At 39.1% G+C, this 12,838-nt stretch overlaps 1 protein-coding gene across 4 annotated transcripts in view; it reads left to right on the forward strand.

Annotated features, from left to right (window-relative positions):
* stat4 (signal transducer and activator of transcription 4) overlaps window positions 1-9,136 on the forward strand; it is a 39,743-nt gene extending 30,607 nt beyond the window's left edge. For 2 of the 4 annotated variants that reach the window (XM_036586488.1, XM_036587286.1), the window contains exons 21-25: window positions 1,336-1,527; window positions 2,071-2,113; window positions 4,850-5,024; window positions 6,837-6,936; window positions 8,472-9,136. In XM_036586488.1, coding sequence (XP_036442381.1) covers window positions 1,336-1,527; window positions 2,071-2,113; window positions 4,850-5,024; window positions 6,837-6,905 — 479 coding nt within the window. In that variant the 3' untranslated portion in view covers window positions 6,906-6,936; window positions 8,472-9,136. The remainder of the gene's footprint in view (window positions 1-1,335; window positions 1,528-2,070; window positions 2,114-4,849; window positions 5,025-6,836; window positions 6,937-8,471) is intronic. The other 2 variants (XM_036588073.1, XM_036588882.1) reach the window with 1 other exon arrangement.
* The last annotated feature ends 3,702 nt before the right edge of the window (window positions 9,137-12,838 follow it).

Consider the following 12,838-nt stretch of genomic DNA (forward strand, 5'->3'; position numbering starts at 1 on the left):
AAACAGCAGGAGCAGAGTGTACAGTTATAGAATTGTAAATAGATGTGCATAAAAAGGTGTAAACAAACACAGTGAATATGTATTTGTAGCGAAGTCTATGAAAACATTTGTAAAACAACGTAAAGTTACACAAACCAAATTCCAAAAAAGTTCTACACAAACAGTACATATATATATACACACAAAAGGCTAAAAACAATATATATATATATATTTATATATTATATTTATTATATATTTATATCTTTATATATATATATATCCTTTTTTTTAATTTATTAAGACTAGAAACATGCAGTTATACTTGGGCATTAGAGGAGCATCCAGGAAAGGCTAGTCCTTTATGTGCAATGATGGTGAGGCTCACTACTTTGCCAAACATGCATCAGAAAAAAATTTAACAGTTTAAAAATAACGTTCCTCAGCCAGGAATTGCAAGGCTTTTAGGAATTTCACCCTCTACCGTGCATAATATCATCAAAAGATTCAGGGAATCCGGAAAAATCTCAGTGTGTAAAGGTAAATGAATGTCTGTGACCTTTAACCCCCCTAAATGGTACTGCATTAAAAACCAGCTTGTTTCTGTGATGGACATCACCAAATGGACTTTGACAAACCATTGTCAATAAACACTGTTCATCGCTGCATCCACAAATTAAGCCTGTACTACGCTCAGTGGAAGTCATATTAACAATGTCCAGAAACACTGCCGACTTCTCTGGGCTCAGGCTGTTACACAGTAGAAACATGTATTGTGGTCTGATGAGTCAAACTTTCAGTTGAAACAATGGACGTTGTGTTCTTTGGGCCAAAGAAATAAGGCCATCCAAATTGTTACCAGGGTGAAGGACTGGATCCGTTTATGTCTTCAGCCTTTAGAATATTTAGTGCTGTTAAAAGGAAAGGGAATGTAACACAAAAGTATTTATGTGTATTTACTCAAAACAACAAAGTTCAACAGGTAAAACATCAAATGTTACTTTAATTTAGAGCAGGTCAAACAGAATTTACTAATCGCTGCTTTCTGTTTTTATTATCATTTTACATGCTGTCCCAAATCTTTTGAAACTGTGGTAGAATAATTTAATAAGAAATTACACAAATTATTCTGAAGTGAAACAAACACACTTGTCTTTTTTGGAAGTGATGAGGAAATGAGGAGAGCCCCATTTCCTTATAACTACACTTGTTACAGCATGTTGAAATGCTGAGCCTTCCACACACTGGGCTTAGTCACCTTCTGACTGCATGTAAAATGTCTTAATTCAATGCTGGGATGAGAACAGGATTAGAGTGCTGTGTAACCTGATGCAGTAGTTTTGGATCTTTCCACAGGGGAGGCAAAGTTCATCTCTGTGGAACCGTACACCAAAAACCGTCTCAGCGCTCTTCCTATTGCGGATATCATACGGGACTATAAAGTTATTGCTGATGGTATCGTCCCTGAGAACCCACTCAAGTTCCTCTACCCTGACATCCCCAAGGATGAAGCATTTGGGAAACATTATAACAGTCAACCAAACAGAGGCAAGTCAGCCTGTCTATAAACCTTTACTTCATCCTGTGGTGACGGTCAAAGTCAATTTACTATTGAGTTTATTAACATATTTAAAGGGCCTTTTTTATGAAACGCAAATGTTTTTTGATTTTTTGAAAAAATAGAGTTTGAAGTAAGCATTGTTAAAGTTTTGTGCATTGTTAACAATGTAAGCATTGTTAAAGTTTTGTGCCTTGTTAACAATGTAAGCATTGTTAAAGTTTTGTGCATTGTTAACAATGTAAGCATTGTTAAAGTTTTGTGCCTTGTTAACAATGTAAGCATTGTTACATTTTTAAAGTCTTAAAGGCACAGTAACAAAAACAGCCTGTTAAATTCTAAGAGAGGTTAGATAAAGATAAAAATTCTACATAAACCCACATGAACATCATAACTGGAGGGAAACAATGAAATACAAGAAAATAAAAGATAAAAAATGTAGAAATTGGGCCGTTTAAAGTGATGAATGATGGTTTTCGGTCAGCACATAACAACATAACAATTTTCATCTCTTTTTATTGCTCCTTTCACAGTTTGTCCATACATACCAACAATTTTGATTCCCATCTCACTGAAGTGAGTATATGAAATTTTTACACTCAAGTATTGTATTTCTTCTTATAGGCTGGATTTCTGTATATATGTTTAATCTAGTGCTAATGTCTAGTGTATGTTTTGTTTTTGGTATATTATGTTTTGTGCAACATTCAACACTGGACATATTATGTGTAGTGCTTAAAGGGGAATTCACTCGATTTTTAAAAAAATTCTGCATAATTCAATCGTCGAGATGTTGAAAGTCATAAAGAGTGGTTTGATTTGAAATGTTTAATTGTAGAGATACTTACCAATTACTTACCGATTTCTTTACAGTGGTTCATATTTCGTTACCAGGGTTTACAGTGTCTATAGCACAAATATAGCCATTTTATTTACGATTCAAAATGACCAGTGAAATTAAATGAGTTCTTATTTGTACTTGTAATAGTGGTAAACCTGAAAAGGTATGTTTTCTTTGGGTAGCTATATTGATGTGTGGTTTATTCTTAGATGTGATGCAACAATTTATTTCCAACACTGGGTGGTGAGGGTGAGCACAGGTGAGCACTAGGAACACCTCCTTGTATCTACGCTCATTGTCCATTTTATCAGCTCCCGTTACTATATGGGAGCACTTCGTAGTTCTACAATTACAGACTGTAGTCCATCTGTTTCTCCGCATACTTTGTTAGCCTTTCACCCTGTTGTAGATGTAAAGTTAGAGTTGATAGCTCATCTGTTGCTGCACAGTTTGTGTTGGTCATCCTCTAGTCCTTCATCAGTGGTCACAGGACACTGCTGGCTGGATATTTTTGGTTGGTGGACTATTCTCAGTCCAGCAGCGACACTGCAGTGTTTAAAAACTCCAGCAGCACTGCTGTGTCTGATCTACTCGTACCAGCGCAACTTACACTAACACACCACCACCACATCAGTGTCGGTGCAGTGCTGAGAATGATCCACCACCCAAATAATACCTGCTCTGTGGTGGTCCTGTGAGGGTCCTGACCACTGAAGAACAGGGTAAAAGGGGGCTAACAAAGTATGCAGAGAAACAGCTGGACTACAGTCTGTAATTGTAGAACTACAAAGTGCACCTATATGGTGAGTGGAGCTGATAAAATGGACAATAAGTGTAGATATGAGAAGGTGTTCCTCATATCTAAGTGCTCGGTGAATGTATATAGTGGTACCATAGACACAAGAGCATAGTGAGAGCACCGGAGTACCACACAGGTTTTTACCAGCAGTAACGAAGAAAGGCAATGGAAACTTTTGTTACTTAAACTCAAAGTGTGGCATAAACCTTGTAAATGACAAGAAACATTATGCAATAAGAACTAAAATAGCACGGGCTCTCAACGGATCTCCTCTTCAAGTCGGCAATGACTGTAAATTCAGGGGAGTGATTGTGTTGCAACTGTGAACCACATTTTCAACGAAAAGTTGGAGATTTGATGATGAAGTGGTCTAACCATGACTTGAAAGAGAAATGCTTAGAAACCACTTCCATGTCAAGAGAAGAAGTGACGTTTGGTAATATCATAACCGATTCAGCTGTGTTGGAAGATGGACATTATTATCGTGACTTGCCCTTTAGACAAGAGGATCCTGCCATGCCAAACAATTGCTCAGTTGCAGAGCAGCATCTTTTACGTTTTAAGAGGAAATTTGGAAAAAATCAGATGTTTTGTAATGACTATGGACTCCTTCTTGCTGACATGATTGGGGATGGATATGCAGAGAGTATCAGCTGTGTCTACGCGAAGGAAAAGTTTAGTACATTCTTCATCATCATACAAAAAAGGGCAAAATGATGCTTGCTTTGGACTGTGGAGCTGTGTACAAAGGAACATCGTTGAATTCTCCAGTCTTGCAAGACCCAGAGCTCACAAGTTCACCTCTTGGAGTCATCACCAGAATTAGGCTGGAGCCAACAGCATTGATGGCTGACATCCAGGCTATTTACCCTCAAGTCAAGGTCTCAGAAAGACGTGTTGACTTCCTGCATATTTTATGGTGGTCTAAAGATGATATGGGAGAAATTCCAGTACAGTATTGAATGACAGCACATCTGTTTGGTGCTGTATCGTCCCCAGATTGTGCAGATTATGCACTGAGGAAAAACTACTATTGATATCAGTTTGTTTTCCCAGCAAATGTGGTCAAAACAGTCTAGAACAACCTCTATGTGGATGACTGTCTTAAAGCTGTCTCTTCAGAAAGGAATGTAGTGCAGATGATTGAGAACCAAGGGGAGGCTTGAATCTGTCTAAATGGACAAGCAACAATCGCTCAGTGCTAATGTCTGTTCCAAAGGAGAGCAGAGCAGAAGAACTGAAAGATCTGGATCTGGACAAAGACGATCTTCCCATTTAAAGCATGTTTGTTACAGTGGTGTGCCGAAGATGACAACTTCAAGTTCAAAGCCAGCATTAATCAGTAATTACAGGGACTCCAATGCAAACTGTTTGAGCTATTGATAGGTTATAGAAGTGTGTGATAAAACGTTGGCCTTTTCTGGGGCTAAACCCACTGATTTTGGAAAATCAGTCTAATTACAGCTTCATAATATTTCGGATGCTAGTCAAGATGATTGTGGCACTCCTCGTTGATGTCAATTCTATATTGATAGAATGTTGCTGCAAGAATTACAGGTTAGATATTAGAAAGATTAATGTTTTGGACAGACGGGGCAACAGTTCTAAATAAGTAAATAAGTAAGTAAATAAGTAATGAAACTAAGTGTTTCCATACTTTTGTGGCCAACAGAATTGCTGAAATACAAGGAGCAACTAAGGTTCAGCAATGGATGTTCAATAATACCATAATGAACCCAGCTGATGCCTCAAGAGGAATGAAAGATGATGACTTTGTAACAAGTTGTAGATGGATAACAGGACCAGAGTTCTCAGAGGAATGGCCCGGGCTTGATTCAAGTCCCCAGGTAATCTCTGATGATGATCCAGAGGTTAAAAGGAATTTTTAAGTGAGTAAAAATTGTTAAGGATGGAAAAAAAAAATACACTGACTTGTTTCTCAGTTACTTTTCTTCTTGAGGAAAAAATGAAAGTAGCCATCGCTTGGATGCTGAGACCAAGTTCTCCTAATGCTGCGACAAAAAAGAAAAGAAATTCAGACCGTCAGCGAAAACGCTGGAGAACAGAAATCTGAAACCGAAAGATTGATTCGACATCACTGGTAAGGAATTCAGTCCGGAGGATGTGGTAAGGGCAGGGAAGGCAGTCATGTGGTTTGTGCAAAATCAGTGATTTACGAAGGAGATGTCAGGTTTAACGACTGGTGCCAAGCATGTTAGCAAAGACAGTCAACGGTAATAACCCGATCCATTGTTGGACGATGGACTCATGAACAAGCCAGCATCGCCATAACAAGCAGAGCATCCCGCTATACTTTCAAAGGATCTTCATGTATCACCGTTTTTTTTGCGTCATATCCATCAAAGACTAGTGTGCAGCTTTGCACACTGTGACCCACACAAAGATTCTGAATTCCCTGTTGCGGGAGGGAGTGAAGGGGAATTTCAGTACTCCAGCTGCATCCCGTCATGGTGGTGTGTGGGAACATTTGATGAGGTCGGTTAGTAGAATTCTCAAGACAGTTCCTAACCACCAAGTGCTTGAAGATTAAAGACTGCAAACGGTCTTGTGTGAGGTCGAATCAGTATTAGTACTTGGAGCCTCTCACATCAAATTATATCTTGTTGTTGAAAGGAAAACCAACCTCGCCTCCTGGACTCTTGGATCAGAGGGACTGTTATGTGAGGAGATTGAGACTAGCACAATATATCACAGAGTAGTTTTGGAAACGGTGGCTCAGTGAATACTTGGCAGTGATACAAGAGAGACAAAATAGTCGCAAGCTCGGAGGAAATCTTAGGTGACATTGTCCTTGTTGCTGATGCTACAGCTTCAAGAGCATCATGGCTTCTGCGAAGAGCCTTAGAAGCTAAGCCTGATTCGTGAGGTTTAGTGCACACTGTAAGTCTGGAAGCAACAGACTAAAAGGACTTTTACAAGGACTAGAATGTTTTAGATATTGTGCGCATGTGGACTCTTGTAACACTAATCATTTAGAATAATTGCATTCACATTTTGTAGGTTATTGTATATGTTAAATGTATTTTTACCAGGTCCTTCAGAATTTTTATATTGTGTGCATTACATCCCACACTAGGGGGCAGTGTGTAAGAGCTATATTGGTGTTTGATTCTTAGATGTGATGCAGTGATTTAATTGCTCTGAGCGCTGGTGCATATATAGAAGCACCGGTGGGCACCATCTCTCTTTTTTTTTTTTACCAGCCGTAAATAAGAAAGGCGATGGAAACTTTTGTTGTTTGCTCAAACTGAGGAATAAACTTCTGGGTATTATTTCAGTTGCTGTGTAAGCATGTGGTCTGTGGTACTCCATGTTGTTTTGCTTGTAAGTTTGCTTAAGACAGATGCCACTATAATAAAATTCTACCTGAGAACACCCTGCATATCCCGTTCTGGCATGTAAAAATATGTTTTAGGCCAAAGCCTTCCAAAAAACTATTGAAAAACAATGCCTCAGACATCAGGCAGTGTATTTGCAACCACTTTGTTTACATTTTAACAAACAGATTATACAGAAAATGTGAAAGATCGGTGGAATTCCCCTTCAATGCTATGCTGTAAATGATCGTTCTTCATTAAAAATCTATTTTTGCCCTTCGTTTGTTTGTTAAATGCCTTTGTGTTTCTGTGTTTCTTCAGCACGACTCCTCCACCCTGCTCTTCTCCGGAGCCACCCTTGTCCCCGGAGATGTCCCACATGCTCAGTGAGCACATCAGTGCCTATGAGATTGAAAGTGTTGTAAGTTTCCCGCTTACTCCTTTTTTTAGTGATTTTATAGTTTCCCTGTAGAAGTTTTGTTCCAGCAGGAGGCTCTAGTGAGCAGGTGTTACTTCCCCATAAATCTGAACGTGTACACTAGTGGGCAGTGTACAAACAAGAGTGTACAGAAAATTAACAGGAATTTTCTCCTCTTTGTCTCCAAGAATGGATACTCATTTTTTGAAGATAGGTCTTATAAATGTTTATAATATTGCATCTCTTCTGCAAGCCAAACTGCTCCATTTAACTTTGTGCTGGTTCTGGTCATCCTGCCCCCAGGGCTACCTTCCAATCAGCATTGCTGATGCATAGTTGAGATTTTGCATGCTGTGACTTCTGTGAGCCTTACCCATGAACCCCTTCTCTGCTTTCTGACACAGAAATGTTTACAATGCCATGAAAAGTGTCCATATTTTATCTGTTTTTGCATATTTGTCATGCTAAATGGTTTCATATCCTCGTAGAAAATGTAAAGACCATGAGAACATAAGGAACCAGTAATTGCCCCCTGAACTTAATAACTGGTTGTGTCACCTTTAGCAGCAAAAATGGCAAACAAATGCATTTTAAAACTGGGGCTCAGCCTTTCACATCGCCATGCAGGAATGGTAGCCCACTCTTCTTTATAGAATTGCTTTAAATCAGCCACATTGGTGGGCTTTCGAGCATGAACTGCTTGTTTAAATCCTGAGTTGAGTAGTTGACTAAAATTTACTGAAGTGCTTCAGTTACAAACTAAGCTTATTGGTTTTTGAGGAAGACGCTGTCGGGTGTTTCAATGCCTGTATATCACAATCAAAAAAGTATAGTTTAGTACACTTAGTATGCACCTACTTTTCTGTTCTAAATAGCATCCCATATTTATTTGCTAGTTAGTTTGAGTCATATTGCAAATACAGTGCAAGTAAAATATACTTAAGCATACTTTACAATATACCTTTAAATCATATACTAAAGTTGATGACAATTAAAGTAAGTATGCTTCAGTATGTTAAAGAAATACTAAATTCTAAAGTATAATTTAAAGTGTGTTACTTTAAAAATACGTTCTTTTGAAACAAAAAGTAAAGTATGAAAGGTAAAATATGTTAAAAAATATCTAGTATTCTCTATATGCTTCAATGTATACTCTGTTGTACTGTTGTACTCTTTTGTACTTCTGGTATTCTCTATACACTTCGTGTCCTATGGATGTAATTCAGTTTCTTTTTCACAAGGGATAGTCCAAAGTGTGACTTACTCACAGAGCTCCAGCTCAGTTTTCCAACCTTTTGTAATGTTTATTTGAAGTAAAAGAGCACGTGCAATGAAGTCACATGAACTAGTGAAATCTCCGTAAGCTGCTTTTCTTTTGTGTCTCTGTAGACAAGCCACAGATAATGGGATCATATCTAATGATCAGAGTGAGTGATAATGACGATAGCAGACAGTGCAGACACTTTCGCTCTTCGTTAAAAAAATCAGTGTGACCCAAAAGCATTACATTTACTTTCACCTCTTTGTTTTCACTGCAGATGAGTTCATTGTAGACGTTCCAGAAGGCCAGATTCCTCTCGTCAATCGTTTGCCCTGGTTCAAAGAAGTCACCGTTCTTGCTGATTGCTAAAAGAAATACTGAGGCATGAGAGCGAGTGTGTCTGTGACCGTGTAGGCATATTCACGTTCACGTTGTTCATATGTGTAGACAACATGCATGATAGCTTCTCTCTGCTGAGTCATCTCATTCCAAATGAACTTCCTCTCTCCTACGAGTACATCGACGCTGTTAACTGTCTACTGTATATATGAAGCGTTCTGACTTTTAATTCAGCACTAAAACAGAAAACATTAACACAAAACCGACAACACGATTTAGACTCCACTGTTACCTTTATGACTTTATTGCTATGTCAAGACAAACAGGGCAGGATGTGAATTTCCAAGTGTACTTACTCAGTAACCAAACAGGTTTTGTACCGTTGGCATTTTAATGCACCTCTTCTCTCACATTTTCCTCCAGAATGAACAAAACTTTGTGTCGTACTGTATTTTGTTTTGTTTCTTCTAATATCCAGTTTCATTTACCAGTTCAGTGTAATTTTGCATGCTTATTCATTATGTAAGTTTGTTTGCCTGTTGAGTTTCATATGTTGCCTTATGTGACTTTTCAAGAATAATAAAGTGTATCCTGTTTCTGAAATAGACTGTGAAATGATGGCTACCCACACTCTGACACAGCAAGGTCACACAGTATGATTACAAACAGGACAGAGCACTGCCAGCTGCTGTTTACTTAAGGCTGTTTCTGTAAATACTGGCGCTTTTTGCTGCCCAAATCATTCAGAAAATGGACCTCAATAAAAAATGAATGCTGCATCAGAGTCTGTAATACAAATAAACTATCCAAAGTTGCATGTAATGTTTAAAAAAGTTCATCTGAACTGAATTAGTCTATACAGCAAAGACATTTTCACTGATTTTGAGCATAAATGGCAAACAGCATGGCCTGTTGTATTAGCTTGGGCAGACAACTTCTGATATATTTGAATTTAACATAAATATGAAATTGTTTTAAAAGTCTAATTAGAGTTACATTCATTATAAGTTGTGTGGAAATGACATTCGTATGCTGAATATTTTAAAAAATGACACACGCTTTGGAGTTCTGTGAATCCAGGGAGGCCAAGATTGGGTTTCCCCACACTTTTGCCCTCTATTTCCACTGAAAGAGTCTTTATTTTAGGTCATTCGGTCAGTGTTGTGTATGCAAAGGTTTATAGACATGTAATCAAATGACATGTTTTGTTGATTTTCTAAGCAAAAATAGGTTAACACATCCTCTACAGAGAACACACCTCTGTATGACGTTCCTCTGCATTGCAGTGCACAGCTGAGCTGAGTTTAACAATAAAGCACAAAATATGATGTGTGCCATGACTTTTGCACAGGGCGCATTTGATGGTTTTTCTTCTAGATGTATGTTCAATTCAGCTGTCAAACAGTAAATGTGCATTAAAATGTACAGAAGTGTTTTCTCTGTAGAGCAGTCGTTCTTAACCTGGGGGTGGGGATGGGGTCTCAGGGAGGTCGTGAAAGTGGTGCTAGAAGACGTAATAATTTTGTCAAACAGGTGGTCGGAAATACTTTGAAACCTCAAATAAGTCACGCCGTGAAAAACAATGAGAACCCCTGCTGTAGAGGATGTGCTCATTGTGTGCACTTTGGGCAAACGCGAGGTTGTTTCTGTTTTGTTCTGAAAGTAAACAAAATCAGCCTTTTTACTGTGTAATTTCTCATTGTGTCTACATCGTAACAGTCGTGCAAGATCTCCGAAGACAAACTCGTTTCGTGATTTCTTCATACGTTCCTTAAAAGGAAACTGAGTTGTAATGAAAAAGCAGAAGTAGTCCCACTCACGTGGAGGAGTAAACGCTAACATCACTATTACGCTCCATCTAAAACATCCTAATAGGATCCCAGTGATATAATAAATCGAGTTAATAATAATATAAAACCTGAGGGGCCTGAGAACAGCTTCTTTTCTTTTTTTTCCATTTATTTCATTTATTTTGTCATTTGTACTGCTATGCATGCATCTAATATTTACATTACATACAGTGGATGGTCCCAAGTATGTTAACCCGCTTAACCCTTGTGATCTGAGGCCCCCCAGAGACCCCTGCCAGTCAGAGGCCCTTGGCACTGGCCCAGCTGGCCCAGTCAATAATCCAGCGCTGCTAAAAAAGGTGACATTTTGCTGTTCAGATACTTCTTTTTATGCACTTGCACTGTTTTTAAACCAATAAATGCTTTATTCATTACATTCAGCAACAGTCTGGTACATGGTTAGAAATAAAGGTTCTGTGCAGGTACATTGTTTGTTCATCAAGGTACAAACAATGTAAATGTGCCCTCAAAGGTACAACAGTGGTTTTAAGGTCCAATTGTGAACCTTAAATAAATGTTTCCCAGGTGAAAAGTTCATATTTGTACCTTTTCATAATCAAATGTTTTAAAACAGAACAATAAAATAAAAAGCCTGGAGTCGAGACGGGGTGTGTGGAGTCAGTACAGTTTAGAAAATATAATTTCAGTGGATTATGGTACAATTATGTTCCCTGACTTAAGGTACTGAGATGTACCCTTGAGGTGACCACCCCAGTGACAAGAGGGGCACTGCCCCAGTGACAGTTTACAACCTTTATTTCTAAGAGTGCAGAGTGTAGGAGTTCAATGAAATGAACATCTGAACAGGAAACTGCCGGAAAAGTGAGCTACACATCTGTTTGTACTTATGGGGGTTTCAAAGAGGCAAAACCAGCTCCGTTCATTTAAACAGGAGTCCAGCTCCTCTACACTGCCTGCAGTCTGAGATATGAGAGCGTGATGAATAGTAATGACTGACTAAACGCAGAAGGATAAACTCGCTCATTATCTCCCTCTTTTCTCTCTGGAGCGCTATCATTAGGAAAATATGGATTTGGCTTCGATTCCAGTTTCGTTTCTCCGTTTCTTGCTTCTGCCTGGACAGGTTAGTTTCGCTTTCTTGAAAATCACGTGGTTTACTCAGGCTGTTCCGTCAGCTGTGGCCCACCCCCTTCTCGGTCTGCCACAGAGGAGTTGCCAGCAAAAACACGAGTGCTGCTGTATGTGACACCTCCTACATCTGACCATTAACTGAGGAGGTGAGTCATTTCAGTTAGAGCAGTCAAATGGCCAAACCGTGCCGGACCTTTGCTCTCCGTGGCTGCAGTTCTATTTAGAGGGGGTCATGCCTACACCCTGCACCTTACACATTTCTCAGTCCGACTTTGAGTGCGTTGCAGAGTGTAGGGGCTACATAGGGGCCAACATGATACCCAGTTCAGCCTGAAATCCCAATGGACAGCATCATGTAATGGGTTCATTTTCAAAATGATTTGATTTTGAGACATTCACAAGATCCAATAGGTCAGTTAGGAGCTCCCAGACCCCCCAGGACCCCCTGTATTTTCCACCTTGTTTATGTATATATGTATATGTGTTTAATTCGCAGAGAACTGTGCCACTAACATTGCTGCCTACTTCAACAGGTACAGTTATTTAAGTGATTGTTTTTAACATTTCAGTTACAACGATCTTTAAAACAGCTAACGTGAGCGTTCTCCCCTACATAGCCTGCATTAATACCATTTGGAGGTCAATAGCAAAGCACAGTGGTCACCAACCCTAGCCCTGGAGATCTACCTTCTCACCAAACCTAACCCACCACACGTGATCCATGCTTATGCTTTCAGAAGACCTTGTTGGTCCTTGCTGGCTCCAGTGTGTGTTAGATTTGGGTTGAAACTGAGCTTTGCAGGAACGAGGGTCTCCAAGAGGAAATGTTAGTGACCACTAATCAAGATTTCACCAGAAAGTAAGTCTTACATAGTTTGATGAATGCTGCACCTTCAGTGGCGTAACTACTGGTAGTACAGGCAGGGCAATTGGACTGGGGCCTATAGCACAGGGGTGCACGTGCCCCTTTATGCAAGGGGTCTCATAGTGACCAGCCTTTATTGGACTTCTTATATTGCTACTTATGTAAATATATTCCTTATGACTAATGGCTAGCTGCATTACTTATTCATAAACAAACAATAACATATTAATATACCACCATTAGCCTACATTAGAGCACCAACATGGTTATGGGAGTAAGAAAGCAAAGTGCATGCAGTTCATTAAAGATCACATATTAGTTGTTTTGCACTGGGGTCCATAAGACCCTAGTCACGCCACTGTGCGCGTTTCTATATTTATTTCTTCTTATAAAACCGGCTGCTGGACGTTCATGCCAATACGTTACAAAATGCAAGCAAGAAAACAACAGAAACCAACAGAATGAATGCTAAGGCATTTGGAATAGAAAACATGTTCA

Source organism: Colossoma macropomum, unplaced genomic scaffold, assembly GCF_904425465.1.
Source record: "Colossoma macropomum unplaced genomic scaffold, Colossoma_macropomum, whole genome shotgun sequence".
Lineage (NCBI taxonomy): Eukaryota > Metazoa > Chordata > Actinopteri > Characiformes > Serrasalmidae > Colossoma > Colossoma macropomum.